The sequence below is a fragment of the Budorcas taxicolor genome, chromosome 1 (assembly GCF_023091745.1).
Source record: "Budorcas taxicolor isolate Tak-1 chromosome 1, Takin1.1, whole genome shotgun sequence".
Taxonomy (NCBI): domain Eukaryota; kingdom Metazoa; phylum Chordata; class Mammalia; order Artiodactyla; family Bovidae; genus Budorcas; species Budorcas taxicolor.
In genome coordinates this window covers 194,782,706-194,806,109 of record NC_068910.1, presented here as the reverse complement: position 1 = coordinate 194,806,109, position 23,404 = coordinate 194,782,706, and the positions used below count along the sequence as shown (strand labels likewise).

Below are 23,404 nucleotides of genomic sequence, written 5' to 3'. Positions count from 1 at the left end.
ATGGCCCTCTGGGTTGCTTCCATGTTCTAGCTATTGTAAAAACTGCTGCAATGAACATTGGGATACACGCATCTTTTTCAGTTATGGTCTTCTCAGGGTATGTTGCTAAGTCACTTCAGTCGTGTCCGACTCTGTGCGACCCCATAGATGGCAGCCCACCAGGCTCCCCTGTCCCTGGGATTCTCCAGGCAAGAACACTGAAGCGGGTTGCCATTTGTTACTCAGCCATAAAAAGGAATGCATTTGAGTCAGTTCTAATGAATGAGGTGGATGAAGTTAGAGCCTAAGAAGTAAGTCAGAAAGAGAAAAACAAATATCATATGTTAATGCATATATGTAGAATCTAAAAAGATGGTACTGATGAACCTGTTTGCAGGGCAGCAGTGGAGACTCAGATATAGAAAACAGACTTGTAGACCCAGTGGGGGGAAGAGAAGGGAAAGAGTAGCATGGAGACATATATATTACCATATGTAAAATAGATAGCCATTGGGAATTTGCTGTATGATGCAGGTAATTCACACTTGTGCTCTGTGACAACCTAGAGGAATGGGGTGGGGTGGGAGGAGGGAGGGAGGTTCAAGAGGGAGAGTCATATGTATATCTATGGCTGATTCATGTTGATGTATGGCAGAAACCATAAGTTTAAAAAAAAATTGTTTTCAAAGAATCTGCTATACATACTCTATGTTAGGATGTCGCTTGAATCCTAACTACCCAGATTAAAAGTAAAAGTGTTTGTAAGCATGTGGTGCTGTGTGGAGATAGCCAAAGATGTGCTAGAGCTGGGGAGACCCATCTTCCCCTTAGAGCTGAACATTCTGGGGGGACCTGGGGACAGGTTCTTGCCTCCCCGAAGCATTATATATTCATTTCAAGGGCAAAATTTGTTTTAATTCAGTTCTGTTTTTTCTTCTTTTTTAGCTGTTAGAACTTTTAACACACCTTGAAAATTCCACCTTTTAGATGACCCCAAACTCACTCCTTTGTATTTTGATTTTACTGGGAATGGAGGTCCCAAGGGAGAGGCAGAGGCAAACGCATCTCTTTTGGGGAGTACCATTCTCTCACAAGGAGGCTTGGCAGCCCAAAATAGCATCCATCATGTTCTTTCAATGCCTGCTTTATTGTAACCGGAGATGATGGAAAAGGGTGGAACCACTGTCCCAAAGCCTTGGGGGCATATGTTAAAAAAAAAATAACTTCTATGAGATATGTCTTCTGAGTGGTCCCTCCCAACCCGCATTTCTCAGGTTGAGATTCCCCTGGCGTCAGAGTCAGGAAGGCCTAGGCTCCGCACACAGGCTCACTCACACCCATTCTCTTCTAGAAGAGGAAGTCAGCCCCCCCCCCCGTGGCCCCCACCACCACCTCCTTGCCCTGCTGGTGCTCCTGGGGTGCTAAGACTCGGTGACCCCCGCCCTGCCCGCCCACGGGGCTCCTTTCCGCTTATCTGGGGCTGGGTGGGTGTTTCCTGCATGTTTGAGATTTTAAAGAGGAAATCAAAATAAAGAAACAAAGCCTTTGTTTTACTTCTGGGCTCAAACTGAGGGCGGCTAGAGGGATGGAAAAGGGAGAGCGGGAGCAGGTCACTTGGCGCTTCCACAAAATAACCATTCTCATAAGCACTTAACAGGGGCTTTTTTCCTACTTGGGGCTGGTGTGTGTGGATAGGAGAGCTGGGTGGAGGGTGGGAGAGCCCCTGTGTGGAAGGAAGGAGGAGAGGGCCCAGGCAGGGTCTGGGGCCGCCAGCAACTGGCCTCAGGGGGGCTCAGGGCCCCTTAGTCCTCACTCCCGTCCTCAGAGGACCCACAGGAGAGTGGGGAGGGTCCTGGGCCACAGGCCCCCCTGCTGACTCTCTCCCCCCTCCCTGTCCTCTGTGTGACCTTGGGCAAGTCCCCACCTGCTCGGCCCTCCTTTGCCATGTCTGATAGAGGGACGGGGCTGCTGCGACTTACATGTCCTGGCCACACCGCCCTCCTTTCTTGTTTAATCCAGTTAGGCTGGGCAAGCTCTCATCCCACAGATGTGGAAGTGGGGAGATGCCCTCCCCAATAGTTCTTCGTTTTCCACAAAGATTTCCTCCCTGTGGAAGCTCTCTGAGAGTATCATTTATTTTTCTTTGAAGATTACCCGTTCATTGATGGAAACACTTCCCATCTGCAGTATTTCTGGGGATTGCAGGGCGGGGACCAGGCCCGCTGGCCATCTGGGCTCCAGAGTCAGCCGCCACACTTTGCATGGGTGCCCTAGGTGTGACTTTCTTACTCGCTAAGCCCCACCGTGCCAAGGCTGTTGTGTGTAACAGGCTGTCACCGAGGGCCTATGAGAAAGGGCCCATCGCTCAGAATGGAGCAGAAGTTAAAACAGCGCCAGACCTCTTCCCCCACTCTTTGTGACCCCATGGACTACAGCATGCCAGGCTTTCCTGTCCTTTACCAACTCCCACAGCTTGCTCAAACTCATGTCCATCAAGTCAGTGATGCCATCCAACCATCTCATCCTCTGTCATCCCCTTCTCCTCCTGCCTTCCATCTTTCCCAGCATCAAGCTCTTTCCCAATGAGTCAGTTCTTCACATCAGGTGGCCAGAGTATTGGAGCTTCAGCTTCAGCATCAGTCCTTCCAATGAATATTCAGGTTGATTTCCTTTAGGACTGACTGGTTTCATCTCCTTGCAGTCCAAGGGACTCTCAAGAGTTTCTCCAGCACCACAGTTTAAAAGCATCAGTTTTACACATGGTAATGTATCTGTTTCAGTGCTACTCTCTCAATTCTTCCCACTCTCTCCTTGCCTTGTTGTGTCCATAAGTCTGTTTTCTATGTCTGAGAAACAGGTTCATCAGTACCATTTTTCTAGATTCCATATATATGCATTAATATATGATATTTGTTTTTCTCCTTCTGACTTACTTCACTCTGTATAACAGGCTCTAGGTTCATCCACCTCACTAGAACTGACTCAAATTTGTTTCTTTTTTAAAAAAATTTGTTCGTTTTTATGGCTGTGTAATATTCCATTGTATATATAGACCACAGCTTCTTTATCCATTCATCTGTTAATGGACATCTAGGTTGCTTCCATGTTCTAGCTATTATAAATAGTGCTGCAATGAACACTGGGTTACATGTATCTTTTTCAATTATGGGTATATGCCCAGTAGTGGGATTGCTAGGTCATATGGTAGTTTTATTTCTAAGAATAAAACTCCTAAGAAATCTCCGTACTGTTCTCCATAGTGGCTGTATCAATTTACATTCCCACTACCAGTGCCAGAGGGTTTCTTTTTCTCCACATCCTCTCCAGCATTTATTGTTGGTAGATTTTTTTGATGATCGCCATGGTGACAGGTATGAGGTGATACCTAGTTATAGTTTTGATTTACATTTGTCTAATGATGAGTGATGTTGTGTATTTTTTCACATGTTTACTGGCCATCTGGATGTCTTCTGTAGAGAAATGTCTGTTTAGGTCTTCTGCCCTTTTTTTGATTGGGTTGTTTGTTTCTCTGATGTTGAGCTGCATGAACTGCTTGTATATTTTAGAGATTAATCCTTTGCCAGTTGTTTCATTTGTAATTATTTTCTCCCATTCTAAGGGTTGTCTTTTCATCTTGTTTATAGTTTCCTTTGCTGTTCAAAAGCTTTTAAGTTTAATTAGGTCCCATTTGTTTGTTTTTATTTTTATTTCCATTACTCTAGGAGGTGGATCATAGAGGATCTTTCTGTGATTTATGTCAAAAAGTTTCTGCCTATGTTTTCCTCTAAGAGTTTTATAGTTTCTGGTTTTAGCATTTAGGTTTTTAATCCATTTTGAGTTTTCTTTGTGTATGGTGTTAGGAAGTGTTCTAATTTCATTCTTTTACACGTGGCTGTCCCAGTTTTCCCAGTCATCTTTTCTCCATTGTGTTGTCTTACCTCCTCTGTCAAAGATAAGGTGCCCATAGGCGTGTGGGTTTATCTCTGGGCTTTCTGTTGTATTCCCTTGGTCTCTATTTCTGTTTTTGTGCCAATATCATACTGTCTCGATGACTGTAGCTTTGCTGTATGGACTGAAATCAGGACTGTTGATTCCTCCAGCTCCATTCTTCTTTCTCAAGATTGCTGTGTCTAATTGGGATCTTTTGCATTTCCGTGCCATTATTCTTGACTACAGAGAAGTGATGACATGGAGACTAGGCTGGGATCCTACCCTTTTACTGGTGAAAAGAGCCATTAAAGAGCTTGTTTGAGCAAGAGGTGTGCACCTGCACCCCAGACCTACACCGTGACCTTCTGCAGAACCACAGCAGGAGCTGTGGGATTGTTGTCATCACTGTTCTGAACCCAGTCAAAGTCTTCCGCCAGGCTTTCTTTCCCAATGACCAGAGCAAACACAAATGTTAATCTTTTTTTCTTTGTGTTAGAACAGTGTGCACTGTTCTAACTGTTCTAACTATTAGTAGCTGTGAGGATTAGAACTGAGGTAGGTCAGTATATTTGTTGAGCATCTTCTCAGTGTAACATGTGTGCTGGGCTCCAGAGATACAATGGAGGATAAAACGGAGCATGGGCCCTGTCCTCCTGGAACTGACAGTCTAATGGGGATACACACTGCATCATAAACAATGAAGCCATGAGTGCAGCATGCAGAGTGCTGACAAGACTGACAACCGGGTGTCTTGGGAGGCAGAGCAGTGACCTCAGCTTGTCTGAGGTGCTGGTCAGAAAAGGTAGGTGAGTGCTTGGCACTTGGTCAGGACGTGATGAACAGCCCTGGCCACAGGACTCAGCCTGCTTCTGCTCCATCTGGTTACTGCTACCCATCCAACAGTGATAGTTTTGTACAGAGAGATTTATACATTAATTTGTCAAGGGTCACACAGCTAGTAGGTGGCACAGCCAGGATTCCAAACCGGGCCCGCTGGACTCACTCCTGTGTCTCTAACACCTGCTCTGCCTCCAGCTTTACCTCCTGTGCTCGTCCTTGTCGGATGGGATGAGGTGCTGTGGTTTCTGCCTTTCTCTGCACCCCAGAATAAGCCACCCACGGGTCGTGGTCATTCCTTGGGTCATCAGGAATAAAATGTGCTTCCTTGTTGAGCCCTGGCTTGCACTTGCAGCAGGAGCGGTGGTCTTGCATCCCACTGGGTGGCCGAGGTCTCGCTGCTTGCAGGCCGAAGGAGGTGATCCAAAGGCAGCCCCTTGGTTCCCCTCCAGCCCCATCCTGAGTGCTTCAGGGCAGCCTGGAGAGCAGCCCTGAATGCCCCAGGCACCCTTCTGCGCAATTCGGTGGAGGGGACCCTGGCAAGAGTTCCCACAACATAGTGATGACAACGATGATGATGACGACAGTAATAAATGAACACCTCACGTGCCAGGTGCTGTTCTAAGCATTCACGCATATTGGCTCATTCCATCCTCAGAACAACCCTGTGAGGTGGATACTGTTGTTAACAGGTGAGAAGGCTGAGGCGCTCATGGGTGGAGCGATTTGCCTAAGGTCACACACGAAGCAGGGCTTCCTAGTGGTAAAGAACCACCTGCCAGGGCAGGAGGCATAAGAGATGTGGGTTTGATCCCTGGGCTGGGAAAATCCCCTGGAGAAGGAAATGGCAGCGCACTCCAGTATTCTTGCCTGGAGAATCCCATGGACAGAGGAAACTGGCGGCCTCCAGTCCATAGGGTCGCAAAGAGTCAGACACAACTGAAGTGAGTTTGCACCAGCCAAGTTCGCACACGTAGCCAAGGGGGCAGATGCTTTGATTCACAACCTTCTATAAAAGTGCCATATGTAGAAGAAAGAGAGGTAGGCAGCCAGCACCCCCAGCCAATGGAGGCTTCTAGGTGGCCCCTGCTGCTTGGGAACTGAGCGGGCCTGCCCACTCTGCCGTTTGCTCTCCGTCCATCCCGGGCTTGCGGTCCAGCCAGGCCAGGAGGGCAGGGAAGATGCACCTGCTCTTTAGGTCTGGGGAAAGAGATTGAAAAGTGGTCTCCTGCCCTTCCAGAGTTTGGCAGGGTCCTTGAGAAGTCCGTCTTCCTCACCTCCAGCCAAGTTTAGGCCTTCAGACTCAGGGAGCTGGACCCTCCCCCCGTCCTGCCTCCCTGGCCTTTCCCTTTGCCCAGGAACGCCACCCCCATGCCACCTCCCCAGGGCGCTCATTGCCATGCCCGCCTCGCGTTCAGAAAGTCTCCCCTTTGTTTTGCTCCAGCCCTTTTCTCTACAGTGTGCTCACTCATCTAGAATGGGGGTTGGATTGCCTCTCCTCACCTCAGGGATGGGCCTCAATCCTGTTTCTTTCTCATTTTTGGTTGAACATAAAATTTTTCACATTTTTCATTTATGGTGTTTAACATTTTGTATGTACATGATGGAAGGAAATCAAAGCAATAGTCAATTTTGAATGTGCCTCTCTGCCCTCCTCCTCCTCAGGCTCTGCCAGGATTTGGGGTGGTTGCGTGCACCACCACCACCCCCCCCACCTGCCCTTCCCAGCTAAAGATGGCCAGACTGGAGAGTCTCTGAGCTGAGCACCCAGCCCCTACTGCTGCTCCTTGGTGTGAAGGTCACTTCCTTTAATCTGTGCTTAGTCACTCAGTCCTATCCAACTCTTTGCAACCCCATGACCTGTAGCCCCCACCAGGGTCCTCTGTCTATGGGAATTCTGCAGCCAAGAATACTGGAGTGGGTTGCCATCTACTCCTTCAGGGGATCTTCACAACCCAGGGGTCGGACCCAGGTCTCCCTCATTGAAGGCATATTCTTTACCATCTGAGCCACCAGGGAAGCCCAAGAATACTGGTATGGGTAGCCTGTCCCTTCTCCAGGGAATCTTCCCCATCCAGGAATAGAACTAGAATCTCCTGCATTGAGGGCGGATTCTTAACCAGCTGAACTACCAGGGAAGCCCTTCCTTTAACCTCACACCAAAGTCAAGGCCAAAAGCCAGGCCAGGCCAAGGCTGTGCAAAAGGTTATCTGCCTTGGAGTGGCCGCACCACTCAGTGCTGGCATGCTCAGGGTGGCCAGGGTAGCAGCAGGTGCCCTTATGGCCTGGGGTCCCCCAGGAGGGTGATTTGTTGGTCTTGTATAGTGTATACAACTTTTTAATTGATGCATGTGTGCTAAGTCACTTCAGTCATTGTCTAGCTCTTTGCAACCCTTTGGACTATAGCCTGCCAGGCTACTCTGTCCATGAGATTCTCCAGGCCAGATACTGGAGTGGGTTGCTATTTCCTCCTCCCAGGGAACTTCCGGAAGTAAGTAAGTAAGTGAGTAAGTGAAGTCGCTCAGTCATGTCCAACTCCTTGTGACCCCATGGACTGTACCCTACCAGGCTCCTCTGTCCATGGGATTTTCTAGGCAATAGTACTGGAGTGGATAGTAATCAAATCCTCATCACTCTCTTACATCTCCTGCATTAGGAGGTGGGTTCTTTACCACTAGCACCACCTGGGAAGCCAACATTAAAAAAAAATTAGTTTCACATAAAAATTCAGATATGTGGCTACTCTTAAAAAATCTGGACTCTCTGGTAACCCTGTTGCAGACATGCTGCTGTCGTAACCGTCAGCTGGTGAAGGCTGCCAGAGGTCTCCTCTTTACCCCAGGCCCCACTGCTCGCCCTTGCCTGTCTCTGTCCCCTTCTCCCATTTATCCACCTCGCCTCTACCTACATGTGAGTTTGGGGTATCCATTTGTCTCCCGAGCTCCTCTTTCTGCTACCGTGGGATAAAGCAGTTCAGATGGTGGATCAGCCAGGATGTGGGAGGGTGGAGTTTAACAATTCACCCCTGATAAGGAGCATCCATGTCAGTGGCAAGGGGCTGCTGACACAAAGGGAGGCCTGCTCCCTGCACCAAGGCCTTCCCTTTGCTGTCACCATGCCTGCCCTTCTCCTGGGCCACTTGCCTCCTGGGCTGGTGGGAGGCCCTGGGCTCTGGGAGGCAGCAGCTCTAGGCTGGGTCATCCCTGAGGGACAGCCTGTGAAGTTGTGCCCTGGTGAGCACACACCCCACTCAAGAGAAAGATAGTGACCTTGAGATGAGGAATATGAGGTCCAGCCTATAGCTCCCCAGCCCCACTCTAGCAGGGGAGATGTGATAATAAAACAACTCCTGGCTCGTTGACTTGAAGGGAGAAGAGTGAGTGTGGCCGTGCAGCCGAGAAGGGGGCTCGTGGTCACTTGCAGATGGAGATGCGTGGCCTAGACAATCTCGGGGACCTCAGGGGCTGGACAGAGCCCTGTCAGCGAGGTGGCCGTGATGAGTCTAATGGAATAGTGGCTGCAAAGCCCTCTGGCTGCCACCTGGCCAGCACTCCAGGTCATCACAGGCAAGGTGGCTCAGTGGAAGGTGACCTGGGGAGTGAGAGAGGCCGGGGAGGAAGGGGTGGCTTTGGGAGGCTGGGGGACAGGGTGGCTGTTCCTCAGAGGGAATGTTTTCACAGGCAGGGAAGGTAAAAAGGCAGTGCAGGCAGATAGCATTCATTTGCAGACTCCCTGACAGGTTGGCACCGCCTCTGTCCCTAAGGACGCAGATGCTGGGGCAGTTCAGGTGGGCCTGTGGGAGGAGTTTCCAGCTCCCATGGCGGGTTTTCCAGGAGCACTGTGCCTGGGATTAGGTGAGGGATGACAGCACTGGAGTCGGTGGGGGACAGCGCTGGAGTTGGGGAGGCCAGCACTGGTGGAGGGGTCCCAGGCGACAAGGCAGAGCCAGCCACTGAGGGGGACGTGCCATCAGGCCTTGGCCTGGGATTCAAGCAAGGTAAAGGGATGTTGGAGCAGATGGGGGAGGCAGAGGACAGAGGGCCAGGGCAGAGGGTGGGAGAAGGGGCCTGTGGGGGTTGAGCCAAGGCCTCCCAGGAGGAGATGTGAAGATGAGGGGGGCTCACAGGAGCCCTTGCTCCAGGCGTGGCCTGAGAGGGCAGCTGAATCAGAATGGGAGCAACCTGCCAGGCTTTGGGGAGTCTGAGGGCCTCACTTTGGGAGCCCAGAAGTCAGCCCTCTGCAGTGGGGTGACACCCAGCCTGACTTTCCCAGTGCGCACACAGATGCCTCTCTAAGGCTGAGAAACTCTCCTCCTCAGCCGTTGGTGGAACTGCCCTGTGCTATGGCAACCCACTCCAGTATTCTTGCCTGGAGAATCCTAGGGACAGAGGAGCCTAGAGGGCTGCCATCTATGGGGTTGCACAGAGTCGGACACACTGAAATGACTTAGCAGCAGCAGCGGCAGCAGGCATCACTGACTCGATGGGCGTGAGTCTGAGTGAACTCTGGGAGTTGATGATGGACAGGGAGGCCTGGCGTGCTGCGATTCATGGGGTCGCAAAGAGTCGGACATGACTGAGCGACTGAACTGAACTGAACTGAACTGAGGGAAACGGAGAGGCCTCCAGGACTGAGAATAAGAACAACAACGACAAGTATTTCTTTCTTTCTTTGGCTGCATCGGGTCTTAGTTCTACAATGCAGGATCTTTCATCGCGGAACATGGACTCACTTGGAGTTGAGGGCTTAGTTGCTCCACGGCATGTGGGATCTCAGTTACCTGACCAAGGATCGAACCCACGTCCCCTGTATTGCACGTTGGATTCTTAACCACTGGGCCACCAAGGAGGTCCCTGAGAATAAGAATTTAAATTCCTCGCTGCCTCTTGAGGTAGGGCGGCAGCCCTGGCCCTCACCCCTGGACTGGGTTCAGCTCCACCCTCCCTGTGGCGGTGGGATGTGGGGACAGAAGGGGCGGGGGGTTGGTGGGACCCCAACCCATGAGGACATGGGTCTGTGAGGGCCAAGTGGCCGGTGGCAGCACCCCATGACCCAGGGGTGCTAACAGAGCATGTGGTTCTGAAGGGCAGTGTGGACCTGAGACCCTGAAGCCCTCGTTAATCCCTTGGTCCTGAGAGCCTCTCAGACCACCCTCCCCTAGTGTAGCTGGGTGGGGAGTGGGGCAGAATTTTAGTTTTTAGTTGTCAGTCTTGGTGCCAAATCCCAGCTTGGCCCTCTTCCAGCTGTGCCCAAGGGCACATGCCTTGGTATCCCTGACGCTGCTCCTCGCTGCTAAGTGGGGAGACCAAATGCCACCCCTTGCAGCTCTGCCTTGAGACCTTTGTGGCCATGTCAGCTCTGCCTATGTGACCTTCCTGCTCCCACCTGACCCTGCAGCCCCGTCCATCTGCTTCCCCTCTCCTCGGAGCCTCTGGAGCCCTTAGTTCTCACACAACTTATCCAGTCTCCACTGGGCTTTTCTGCTGGGTAAACATCACTGTGGTCATCAGAAAGGGCTGTGGGCCCACCAGACTGGGCAGCCTTCCAGAGAGCCTACATGGCACCCTGTGGGGAGGGGAGAGTCCCACCCAGGGCCTCCCGGCCTCCTGTGCTCCCCCTACCTCGCCCCACGGCCCTGCACTTGTTCCTTCATCATTCAGTGCTGATGGGCAGCCACCACGTGCCAGATTCTGTGCTTAGTGCTCAGGATACAAAGACTGACATTCCAGGTTGTCAGGGAGCAGCAGGTGCTCCTCACTGCCGCCTTCCCACCCCACCCCCACCCTACCGCCATGGCACACAGGACACATCCCGCAGTCCAGTCACAGTGTGTTGTTTGCAGAACTTGGCACCTGCTTGGTTTTTCACACCTCTGTGCTTTACTCCTTTGCATCTTCTGGTCCTCACCTAGGATATGCTTGTCTCCATCACTCACCTTAGCTGATACTTACTTGGCCTACAAGACCCCATTTTGGGATTGCTTCTACCAGGAAGCCTTCTGCAGTGCCCACAGGCTGGGCATGGTACCCTCCTGCTCTCCCTGTGTGCCTACTCATTAGCCTCTTGTATTGTAACCCTCTGTCTGCCCCTCCCCCCGCACACCCCTTGACCCTGAGGCCAGGGGTGGGGGCTCATTCATCTCAGGCTCTGGGAGCACTGACTGGACATGCATGCCTCCCGGATCTGAGCCTCTGTGTGCACTGGTGGTCTGTCAACTTTACTCCTGGCTCATTCTCCTCTGGGCCCTTTCTCTTGTCGTGTGTCCCTAATAGGCTTTTCTTTCCAAGGATAAATCTGCCAAGCCAGTAGTAACCCAGAGCAGGGCTACATTTTATGATGGAGAGCACCTCTGGATTTAAAGAGGGAGAAACTGTGTCTCATGCCGAGTTCCCAGTAATTTGATATTTGCTGTGGTCTCTTCAGTGAACAAGCATCTCCTGAATATTTGGGGAAATGTCTTTGAGGAGCTTAAATCTCCATTGTTGGGTCAGCAGCATGTGGGGGCTTGATGTCTTACAGCATCGCTACAGGAGACTGCCCTCTCCCCCCAACAAGGAGAATGGGGTGTTGAGACCAGCTGGCAGATGGGTGTGAGAGTGCCCCAAGGAGGGACTGGCGAGGGGCTGAGTTCTGATGAGTCGTCATCTGTGGAACCAGCCGGTTAGCAGGGCATGAGCTCAGGAAGGACTCTGGGGAGGCAGGAGGGCTTCCTGCAGGAGGAGGGACTTCGGATGAATTTTGAAGGATGCTGATGATGGTAACTTTGTTGTTGTTCAATAGCCCAGCCGTGGGTGACTCATTGCAACCCCATGGACTGTAGCACACCAGGCCTCCCTCTCCATCACCATCTCCCGGAGTTTGTCCAAGTTCACATTCATTGAATCATCCAGCCATCTCATCCTCTGATGCCCCCTTCTCCTTCTGCCCTCAATCTTCCCCAGCATCAGGGACTTTTCCAATGAGTCGTCTGTTCTCATCAGATGACCAGAATACTGGAGCTGTAGCTTCAGTCCTTCCAGTGAATATCCAGGGTTGATCTCCCTTAAGATTGATTGGTTTGATCTCCTTGCTGTCCAAGGGACTTTCAGGAGTCTCCTCCAGCACCACAGTTTGAAGGCATCAATTTTTGGCATTGTGGTAGAGAGATGATGGTAACTACCTGATGTTTATTGAACACTGTCTGTGAGCCAGAGCCCCACAAGTCAAACGCTGCCGTCTCCACTTTTACAGAAGAGAAAACCGAGGTACAGAATGTAACTTGTCAAAATTTGCAAATGTGTGATTCCTAGCTCAGGCTCCTTGGTGAGGGGTTTTAAGTGAGGTGCAGCCCCAAGCTGGACAAGGAGCAACCGGTGTGTAAGACCACAAGAGATGGACTGAGGCAGGGACAAGCACAGTGGAGAGGGTCCCAACCAGGGTGCTAGAAAATGAGGTCTCAGAGCCCTGGTGCTCCCACGACACTGAGCAGCCACTTGATCCCTCAGCTTCCTCTCTGATCCTCAAAACAGGAGTACCTGTCAGTACCAGCCCTGTGTCCTGCTTGGTCACAGTCAGGATAGGGGATGGCGGAGGGGATGGCGTGTCTGTTCCCGGAGACTAGCATTTGCCCTGATGACTCTTGGGTGCAGACGGGCTAAGCTGCTCCTCTGGGGGCAGCAGTCTAGTCATGGAGGTCGCCCTGACTCTAACACCACCTCCCCGGCTCCCTGCTGACCTCTTCCCAGCGCTTCTGGATCTTCTCTCTCTGGCCTGGCCTGACTCTGTCCCTGCAATATCCTGCCTATCACGAGAGGATGCCTAGCCTGATGGGCTGGCCACAGGCTCTGGAGCCATAATGCGTGGTTTCAGATCCTGTCACTGTTGCTTTCTAGCTGATGACCTAAAAGACGTTTGGGAATTTCCTGACAGTCCGGTGGTTAGGACTCCACATTCTCATTGCTGAGGGCCCCAGGTTCAGTCCCCAGTCAGGGAACTAAGATCCCACAAGCCACGGGGCATGGCAAAAGAAGAGAGAGAGAGAAATGTTATTTTACTTCTTTGTGTCTCAGTTTCTTCAACTGTAAAATGGGGGCAATTAAGTTATACCTCATAGGGTTGTTATGAGAATTAAATAAGTTAATTTAGTAAACTCTTCCAAAAGTCTCAGACACATCGCTTACATTAGTTAAATGTTCCTGTTATTTTTAACAGGGCCGCTGTTATAATCATTACAACAGGTCGTTCCTGCACACCTACTCTGGGACTCATAGTGCTGGTTGTAAATGGCTAAGCTCTCAGGCTCAGTCAGGAGGCACCCACAGACTAGCAAGTAAGGCCCAAGTGTTAATGCTGTCATATAAGGAAGCACATCGTACTTGGGGTTCATGAGGAAGGTCAAGGGCGTTGTTTTCCTCACCTGACTTTAAGCAGTGGCTTTTGCCTGGATCTCTGGACTTCTGGTCTAGTATTTCTGCTCTGCTGCTGCAGTCCAGGTGTGATCCTGGCAGAGGAACTTGGATTTGATGGAGTAGGAAAGCAGGGGCTGATCCATTAGCAGAGTTCCCCAGAGAAAGCCAGGCAGGCTCCCCCTAAAGGTCCTGAGCCCCTCCCGTGGAACAGGATGGCCAGTCCGTGGGATGTTTTGGAGGGAACCTGAAGAGTAGTGCAGCTTCCCTGGTGGCTTGGACAGTAAAGAATCTGCCTGCAATGTGAGAACCTGGGTTCGATCCCTGGGTTGGGAAGATCCCCTGAAGAAGGAAACAGCTACCCACTTCAGTATTCTGGCCTGGAGAATTCCATGGACAGAGGAGCCTGGCAGGCTATGGTCCATGGGGTCACAAAGAGTCAAACACGACTGGGTTCCATCTGGGATGGCAAACAAGTTTCATCTCTGGACCAGTTGTCTGGTTCTGGCTGCCAAGGGCGCTGCATTGAAAAGGGTTGTAAGACTGAGCAGGGAGGAGGAGCACAATGGACTTCAATATCTGCCTTGGCTCTGGGAAGGAGGGGCACCCATGCCATAGACTCACCATCTAGACCTGATAATATTTAAGGTCCTGTCCAGCATAAAACAACACACACAGTTGGGTTGGTGGTCATCTTTTTTTTAATCCTAAACTTGTTTACTTTTAACTGGAAGAGAATTTCTTTACAATATTATAGTGTCAGTTTCTGCCGTATATCAACATAAATCAGCCATAGGTGGTTAAGTCTTAATGATTAAGTGAGCTGAGTGCACCAGTAGCTTCCTGGAGGGCCTGAGTGATGCAGTGACAGTGCTGGCCTGGGAATAGCCAAGGTGGGAGACAAAGGATGGAGCAAAGTCTCCTCGAGGTGAGAATGGAGCCTTAGGGATGCCAAGTGGCCTAGACCCCTGGCGGGTCTGCACATCATTTATGCACTGCCTGCAAATCAGCAGCCCCCGGGGAAGCTGCCCGTTTCTGGGAATTGTGCAGAAGGGAAGGGCAGCTCCTGGAATGCAGAGCTGTTTCCTCCACATGGGTTGGGTCCTCCTCCGCAGTGTGTCCTCATCCCCCTGCACTGGGCACACCCAGACATCACAGAGATGAGATTAACTTCCCCAGGCTGATTCCACTCAATGTGAATGACAGTCCATTCACTCTCCCAAGAGCTGCATTAATAATGAATGTGTCTCCATCTTCCAGCTTTATTTACCAGACAACTTGCAGTTCACCTGATCAGTTGAGGAAGGAATCTTTAAAATGATTAGTCTAGAAACAGAGAAGCAAAAAGCAATGAAACTAAACCTTCAATTAAGTTGGTAGCATCTTTGGGGGAGGCTCTGGGATGAGCACTACCACAGTTCTTGTGGTCAGGGAGGGTGAAGAGTGCCCTTTGGGTTATGAATCACAAAGACAGTCCAAGAAATGTACTGTGATGCTGCAAAAATAACCAGAAGAATTCTAGGCAGTGTGGCATGATGGCGCCAAGCCTGGCCTTTGGCGTCTGATCCATACCCAGTCGATGCCCTCTAAATGGTGGGGGTTGTTACTGCTGTGAGGCTTCTCCTGGCGCCTCTTATTCTGGCCAGGACTACATGACACTACTTTGGAAGTGGTGCTGGCGGGGTGGGGTGCATGGAGAGGCCAGGAAGCCCAGTGAGCCCCTTGACAGTGTCTGCGGCCAAAGTCTTCTTTTACCATGTGTCCACTTGGAAAAATGGGCAGTGTTCTGGACTATTCTTTTGGGAAATAAGCTCTGTAGAAGCCCTAGAAACTGGGAACTTAGGGAGGAGGGGGCAGATTTGGTGAGGGATAATAGCCACTGGGCACTGCTGTTCTGAGGGGCTGCTGGGGCCCACCGCTGTCCTAGGCATTCATTACTATGTTGGGTCCTCCAGCAGCCCTCTGCGGTACGGGCACCTTCAGGACGGGGTGGGCAAGGTCCAGATCACTGGGGCCTACCACACTGGAGGGAGCCCAGGGGCCCGGCTACTTGCCACATCAGTGCAAATATGCCCTTACTCGGGGACCCCCACCCCCGGTTTTTTTTCCACTGGGACTGTAATTACACATTCTCGAGGGTTCTGTTCTATTTTTTAGATGGGGAAACTGAGGCTCCTGGAAATTAAGAAACTTGCTCCCGGTCACACAGGCAGTCCATATTAGAGACACTGAGTGGAATTCAAGCTGCCTGGCTGAAGAGTCCAAGGCTATGACTGACACACCCCTCCAATTCCCCCTTCTCCCAAGAACAGAGTCTTTGCCCAAGACTTCCCAGGAGGTGTCAGGAACCACCCCCCACTTCCAAGCACACTTTGAAAATTGCTGAGTGGAAAGGTTATTCAGGGGTCCTGTGTCCACCTAAGCCCACCCCACCCACCCACCCACACACACACACACACACACACACACACACCTCCTAGGGCCACGAGGCTGCCCCTATCAGAAGAGCGGGTGTCTTGCCCTGCTTCTTGATCCAAGGGAGGGCGGGCTGGGTAGTCAAATACACTCTAAGGGGTATACATCCCTGCCTGGCCGCATGAGTAACAAAGGATTGAGGAGACGTGGCTGTTGTCCACATGGAGCTCCCCAGTTGCTGGGGAGGTGAATCTGCCATTCAGGAAATAACTTCAACCCATGCAGGATGGTGCTAATTCTGGGGAGAGAAAAGGAGCAAAAGACAGCCACCAGAAAAGCTTATTTCTCAGCTGAAAGATGCCTGAAGTTTTCATATACACGTCACTAAAATCATTCAGACAGTGATACTGCCTTTTAGGAAGAAGTTTCCAATATGAGGTAGAATTTGGGTTGCCTGTGCACTGGGAGGGGCTCTGGGAGCGGTGGTTGCCATGGCAGCCAGCATTCAGCCGCCTCCTCTGCCCGGTGGCTGCCGTTCCAAAAGTTGGTTTCTGAGTGGAGTGGGCTGCCTGGAACCTCAGAGCCATTTCCCATGGAAACAATGTTCTAAATGATGGGTGACGTTGCCACACAAGCCTATTTAATCCGACTGCAAGGCAGCTGAGGTGGCAGTGGGGCCTCTGATGGGGGCGGGGGAGGAGGCTGGGAATTGCTGAGCCCCAAGAGTGGAGGGAGGGAGTCTGTGGGACTGTCTTCTGGGAGCAAAGTAAACAAGGCAAGAGAACAGACATCTGAGAACCTTCTCTAAGCTGGGCTCCTCTCATACATTTTAATTTCATGCTTAGAGCAATCCTGCAAAAGATGGTTCTCTAGCCAACCCCATCTTACAAGTATTAATAAAAACTGAGGCTGCGAAAGGTGAACTCACCCAAGGTCACTCAGCTGGTGGGTTGGGAGAGTATCAGGTATGGAAAATCAGTGGGGAGACTTTAAAGGCAGCCCCAGACCCACCTTATTTCACCCTCCCACCTCCGAGGGGCCATCTATGACCCCCAAATGGTGAAGAACCAGTGTTCTAGAGTGATGTCGAAGATACTGTCTAGTTGAATAGGCCGGAGAGGAGAGGGATGTTGTAAATGGAAGCAGTTTGCTACTTAACCACCAACCAACCTTTTACCCTGTGGTGACTTTCAGAAACCTTTCTCCACACCACGTGAGATCAGCCGACTTTGTAGGAGGGTGGTACACGCCCCTTGGCATTTTGACTGCCTTCCCTGTTTACAAAGACATACTTTGAGTCAGGGATTATTTCAGGGGAGGTTCTGCTCAAGAGACCTTATGGACTGGGGAGTTTTCTGGACTCCAGTCACACCCTTGCAAACCTTCTTTTCCTCCTAGGCTTGCAGTTAGTTCCAGGAGCGTCTTATCTGTGTGACCAGTCGCGCTTGGGAGGGGAGGGAGACAGTCCCAACCTGTGGCTGAGTGAGCCACCTCTGAGCCCTCTGTGTGGAGAGGCTGGCACTGTGTGATAGGTCGTCTAATGGTTGTTTGGACTTCCCTGGTGGTCCAGTGGCCAAGACTCCTTGCTCCCAATGCAGGGGCCCCGGGTTCGATCCCTAGTCAGGGCACTAAGATCCCACATGCCGCAACTAAGACCTGGTGCAGCCAAATAAATAAATTTTTTTTAAAAAGCCATTGATGGGCCCTGGTACCTCTAGCTAACAACTGTCCTTGCTGATGCTGTGCCAGGCCAGGTGATGAAAGGATGAGATGCAGCCCTCCCCTGTTATGTGCAGTAAGTGTAGAGGACTTTAAGTCCTCTACGAGTAGTGGGGGCCTCTGCACCAGGAGCTGCGGGACATGTGTTGGAGGGGGCACCGCCCATGGGAGGTGATTCCTGGGCCTGGGCTCTTTTCCCTGGGCCCCAGTGGGGGTGGGGTGGGCAAAGGGCACCGCATGACCTCAGGTACACTGGAAAACACAGTCGCTTGGGAGAGAGCAGTGTGAGAGGTCAGCCATGAATGTCCAATGAATCCCCATCTGCTATGGGAAGTGCTGAAGGGTTTTCCCCTATGAGGGACCAGTCCAGTGTTTATGTTAACCATACATTCTAACCCTGCTCCATTGAGTCTGAGTTTGGAGGGAGCTCTGAATTGCCCCCCACCCTGTGATCTCTTGGGCTCAACCCCTGAGTGCAGGGCACTGTGAAAGGAAATCAGCCTCATCTGCTTCCTGCCAGCTGCCTCGCTTGCAGGCAGAGGGCAATTTTTTCAGGTCCCCAGGTGATTCTGCTGTGGGTGGTTTGAGCGCCGCCTCAAAGATTGGATTCATGTCCTCTATCATATTTATGATGTATTTCTTGTTTTATTTTGAGAAGAAAATCAAGAGAAACTATTTTCCTTCCTGATACCTTTCCACCCGCTTAGTATTTTTTATTCACGTTGCTGCCAGCGAGAAGGGAAGATAGCTTTCATTTTTTTCTGTTTTTTTTTTAATTGAGGTATAGTTGATTTATATTATATTAGTTGTAAGTGTACAACATAATAATTCAAAATTTTTATCGTTTATATTCCATTTAAAGTTATTGTGAAATATTGACTATATTCCCTATGCTATACATTGTATCCTGGGAGCTTATTTAATTTATGCATAGTCGTTTATATCTCCTTGGAAGGGAGCTTTAAAAACAGCCTCTCACAGGCAGACACATTCACTCTGGCCCATCTGTCACCACCCTCCTCAGGCTAGGTCAGTGGTTAAGGAGAGGCAGTGAGGAGCTGACATCAGACTCCCCTGACCCCCGAGAGGCAGAGAAGACAGAGAGCAGCCCGTACCCTCCCCGCCCCCCATTTCTGTCTCCCTCAACACGCCTCTCGCCCTTTGGGACCACCAGCTTTGTCATGTGGGAGAGCTCAGTGCGTTGAGGCCGCAGCTTATCCCCACCATTATCCTCACCTTTTGGGGGGATGAGGGAGCCAGATGCTGGGGCTTAGCTGGCACCTGGTCCTTTTATCCTTGCACCAGGGGAGCTTAAATTCCCACTCAAAAGGACAGGGAATCACACATTTCCAGGTGGCCTGAACATTCATAATATTGTCCAGCTTTTCTAATACACAAATAGAATACATGCTTATTGTAGAAAATTGGAAAAGGGCCCCAAATCTGCCTTAGAGACAGCTACCTGCCAGTCCTCTCTGTGCCTGGAAGCACACAGACATGTAGATTCATAGGTGGGTAACTTCGTGGAAATATAGTCATATGTACTTGCTGTTTTGCAGCTTTTTAAAAAAAATATATGTTGTAAACCTTCTCTAGGCTAGTCAATAGCATCCTTTTTTAATGGCTATCTAGTATTTCATTGTATGGATAAACTTTTAACTCTTCACCCATCTACCCAGTATTTAAGTTATTTCCATTTTTACCCCTGTTCTTAACATCTTTGTACATTTGTCTGATTACTTCCTTGGACTGCATTCTCACATGTGGTATAGCTTTAAAAGAGGATATGTCCATTTTAAATTTTGACATATTTATGCAAGTGTACTCTCAGCCCAGTTTGGACAGATTTATACTCTCACTCGCAATGTATAAAACTGCCTACTTCCCCGCCACTGCAGGGAAATCCTAAATGTCAACATCAAGCTTCAGTAACTGCACAATTGCCTATACCCCCATGCAAATCAGGGTGGCCTCACAATCCACACTTGTGTCTAACACCCTTTCTGTTGAAATCTAGAATGGAGGACTCTTGGAGCTAAGAACAACTGTGAAAACTCAGCCCTTTAATCTATTAGGTAAGGAAACTGTGGCTCAATTGGTGGCATTCCCAAGCAGCAGAGATGCAAACAGGACAGTGGTGCATTGCCTCCTGGCATGCCACCCCCCACCCTTCTACCAGCCCTGAAGCCACTCGGGAATGGCCCACCGCAGGTGGTTTGTGCTTCCCTCCAGCAGCATCTGCAGTGAGCAGCTTGGGTCTCTGGCAACACCCCCAAATTCTTCCTTAGATGACTCTCCTCCTGTTTCCCCCACCAGTGTTTCGCCTTGGTGCTGTCACCCTCCTTCTGGAAACTCTGGGCCTCCTTTACTGTGACAGGTCCTAGTTTCCCTCCTGTTTTCCTGAGTGCTCCTTCCATGCTCCCTGCCCACCTCTCCTCCTTGTCACTTTGTGATACAGTTTCCAAAGACCACTCTTCGTGTCTCTCTGTCTCCTCTGCACAGCCAGTCCTGAGCTATTCAGGCTCAATTGTTTTTTAGAATCTTAGTCCCATGTTTCCAGTCCCTGCCTAGTCACCTTGACACTCTGGACATTTTAGGATGGATAATTATGTGCTGGGAGGGGGAATTTCCTGGGCATTATAGGATGTTTAGCAGCATCCCTGACCTCTGCTGATGGGACGCTAGTAGCACTCACTTGGTTTTGGCATCTAAATACATCTCCAGGCATTGCATTTTGCCCCTGGTTAAGAACCACTGCCTTCTCTAGACTCCATACCATCAACGTAAAACTTGTCTCTGATCCTCCTTTTTTTCCTCCCCAACTAAAAGATGGGTTGACCAGATGTCATGAGATTCTCACATGACTTTCTGCATGATCAAAGGCAAGTTGAAACAGAGACTGGAACCAGGATCACTGAATTCTGAGAGTCAGAAAGGGCTCAGGACTCTGAGTTCAGGTGTGCTAAGCTCTTGTGCTCCTCTTTCCATTGAGCTCAGAAAACCTCCCATCCTTCTCAGCACTTCAATCCAATGACCAGACTCGATGTGAAAGGTGAACCTCTATGCCCTCCCTGCTCAGACCAATGCCCATGTGTTTAGCTGTACAGGAACATAGTGCAGAATTCAGTGGTGGTATAGCTTGTTTGACATGGCCTTTGGCTGGTTAAAGACTCCATGCCATCTGCTAGTATTAGGTCCCCAGGGCCAGGCCTGGCACATAGTTGGTTTCCAGTAAATGACTGAATAAATCATTTTAACAGTAATAGTCTCTGGGTGAGGGATCAGGGTTGGTACTTTCCTTTGCAGGTCTTCATTTGTACAATTGGGAGTATTTGTTACTTTAGAAGAAAAAAGGAAACCCTGTGAATATTTTCCCCTAAGTCAAAGAGGAGGAAGCCCCCTGCCTCATTCCATATGTCTTGCCTCCCCAGGTCTGACCAACCAGCAACATGGCAACGAGTGCAGTCCCCAGCGACAACCTCCCCACGTACAAGCTGGTGGTGGTGGGAGATGGGGGTGTGGGCAAGAGCGCCCTCACCATCCAGTTTTTCCAGAAGATCTTTGTGCCTGACTACGACCCCACCATCGAAGACTCCTACCTGAAACATACAGAGATTGACAATCAGTGGGCCATCTTAGACGGTGAGATTGACAGGCCTGCATGGGGGTGGGGCATTAGTACAGGTTTAGGGAAAGTTGACAGTCTTCAGCTGGGTGTGCTGTTTTCTTCCATGTTGCTGTTATGGGGTGGTTGGTGTAAGACTGTGTGTGTTTTCCAGTGTGAATTCTGAACAGCTTTGTAGAAACCAAAATATGTATTCAACAAAGAGGCAAGGCTTAGAATCATGCCGACTCAGTGATGTCATGGTTGTTATATCTGTCTGATCAGAAGCTCTGATTAATATTTATTGCTATCGCTAGCTGATTAAGAAGTTTCCAGGTGGTGCTAGTGGTAAAGAATCCATCCGCCAGTGCAGGAGATACAAGAGACCCGGGTTTGATCCCTGGGTCAGGAAGGTCCCCTGAAGTAGGAAATGGCAACCCACTCCAGTATTCTTGCCTGGGAAATCCCATGGACAGAGGAGCCTGGAAGGCTACAGTGTATGGGGCTGCAAAGAGTTGGACACAACTGAGCACTAACTAATTAAAAAGTAGTAAATCAACCTTTTTCTTAATAAGCATAGTTTATTTGGTAACTGCCCCTAGGACAGGCTGGGAAATCTTGCATTTGACATTGTGTTTCTAGTTTAGTCTATGTTGGTCTGGAGTAGCAGTTCACCAGCAGGGAATTTAGCAGAAATGAAAACCCTCAGGCCCAGCTGATTCAGAAATTCTGAGGTTGGGGCCCAGCAACCCGTATTTTAACAAGCCCTTCAGGTGATGGTGATACTGATCCTTACTTTGTACTGTTCTGAGTCTTGAAACAAAGAGCCATTAACCATAGAGTGTTATACGATGAGGTGAGCTTTGAAAACCACCAGGATACAAGTCCTCTATCAGATATGTGAATTGCAAATATTTTTCTAGTCTTTGGTTTGTTTTTTGTTCTCTTAACAGTGTCTTTCAAAGACAAGAGTTTTTAATTTTGAAGTTCAGTTTATCAGTTTGTTCTTCTATGGATTGTGCTTCTGGTGTTGTGTCTGAGATATCTTTTCCTAACCCAAGGTCACAAAGGTTTTCTCCTATGTTTTCTTTTAGAAATTTAATCATTTTAGGTATTACCTTTAGGTCTATGATCTGAAATAGTTTTTGTATGTGGTGTGATATGGGACAAAGTTAATCTTTGGGTATGTGGACATGCACTTACTTGTCCAAGCACTATTTGTTGAAAAGAATGTCCTTTCACCAATAAATTGTCATTTTTGTACCTTTGATGAAAATTGATTGTCCATGTATTCTATTTGTTTGATGTATTGTCTGTCTTAACACCAGTGGCATACCGTCTTGGTAACTATAGCTTTACAATAAGTCTTAGAATCAGGTATAGTTAAATCTCCAACTTTATATACTTTTTCAAGCTGTTTTGGATAGCCTAGTTTCTCTCATTTCTGTATGAATTTTGGAATCAGTTAAATTCTAATATTCTGGATTTTGGTTGAGATTATGTTGAATTTATAGATCAGTTTGAGGAGAACTGACATCCTAACAATGCTGAGCCTTCCAATCTATAAAGACAGTATCTCTCTCCATTTATTTAAGTCTTCCTTAATTTTCTCATCAGTTATTTTGTAGTTTGAAGTGCATAGGTTCTTTTACGTATTTTGTCAGATCTATACCTACCTTTGTATTATAAACGATACTAGTTTTTGTTTTTAATGTTTGTTGCTAGTGTATAGAGATACAATAGAATTTTATATATTGTAACCTGCAGCCTTGCTAATTACTTATTAGTGCTAGTGGATTTGGGGAGATTCTATTGGATTTTCTGCAGAGATGATCATGTCTGTGAAAAAAGATAGTTTTACCTCTTTCTTTCCAATCTGGAAGGCTTCTATTTCTTTTTCTTGCTGTATTTCATTGACTTAATGTTGTATTTGTCTTGTTTTTGATCTTAAGGAGAAAGCTTTTAGTCTTTGAGCATTAAGTATGATGTTGGCTGTAGAGTTTTTATAGCTATCCTTTATCGAATTGAGGATGTTCCTTTGTATTCCTAGTTTGATGAGAGTTTTTATCAGGACTACATGTTATATTTGTCCATGTGCACATATCAAATGGTTTTTCTGTGTCTCTTGAGATATTATCTGGGGTTCTTCTTTTTAGTCTGTGATATAGTAAATTGCATTGATTAAATTTTCTAACATTAAAACATTGTATTGTAGATAAACCTCACTTTTTTTTTAGAATTATTGCATCTATATTCTTGAGAGATATTCAGTTCAGTTCAGTTCAGTCACTCAGTCGTGTCCGACTCTTTGCAACCCCATGAATTGCAGCACGCCAGGCCTCCCTGTCCATCACCAACTCCCAGAGTTCACTCAGACTCACGTCCATCGAGTCAGTGATGCCATCCAGCCATCTCATCCTCTGTCGTCCCTTTCTCCTCCTGCCCCCAATCCCTCCCAGCATCAGAGTCTTTTCCAATGAGTCAACTCTTCTCATGAGGTGGCCAAAGTACTGGAGTTTCAGCTTTAGCATCATTC

At 49.1% G+C, this 23,404-nt stretch overlaps 1 protein-coding gene across 7 annotated transcripts in view; it reads left to right on the top strand.

The window, feature by feature from the left end:
* MRAS (muscle RAS oncogene homolog) overlaps window positions 1-23,404 on the top strand; it is a 65,235-nt gene that overhangs the window by 7,079 nt on the left and 34,752 nt on the right. For 5 of the 7 annotated variants that reach the window (XM_052637364.1, XM_052637350.1, XM_052637326.1 and 2 more), the window contains one exon: window positions 20,696-20,906. In XM_052637364.1, the coding sequence (XP_052493324.1) occupies window positions 20,714-20,906 (193 nt within the window). In that variant the 5' untranslated portion in view covers window positions 20,696-20,713. Of the gene's footprint in view, window positions 1-19,281; window positions 19,340-20,295; window positions 20,317-20,695; window positions 20,907-23,404 lie in introns of those variants that run through there. The other 2 variants (XM_052637342.1, XM_052637357.1) reach the window with 2 other exon arrangements.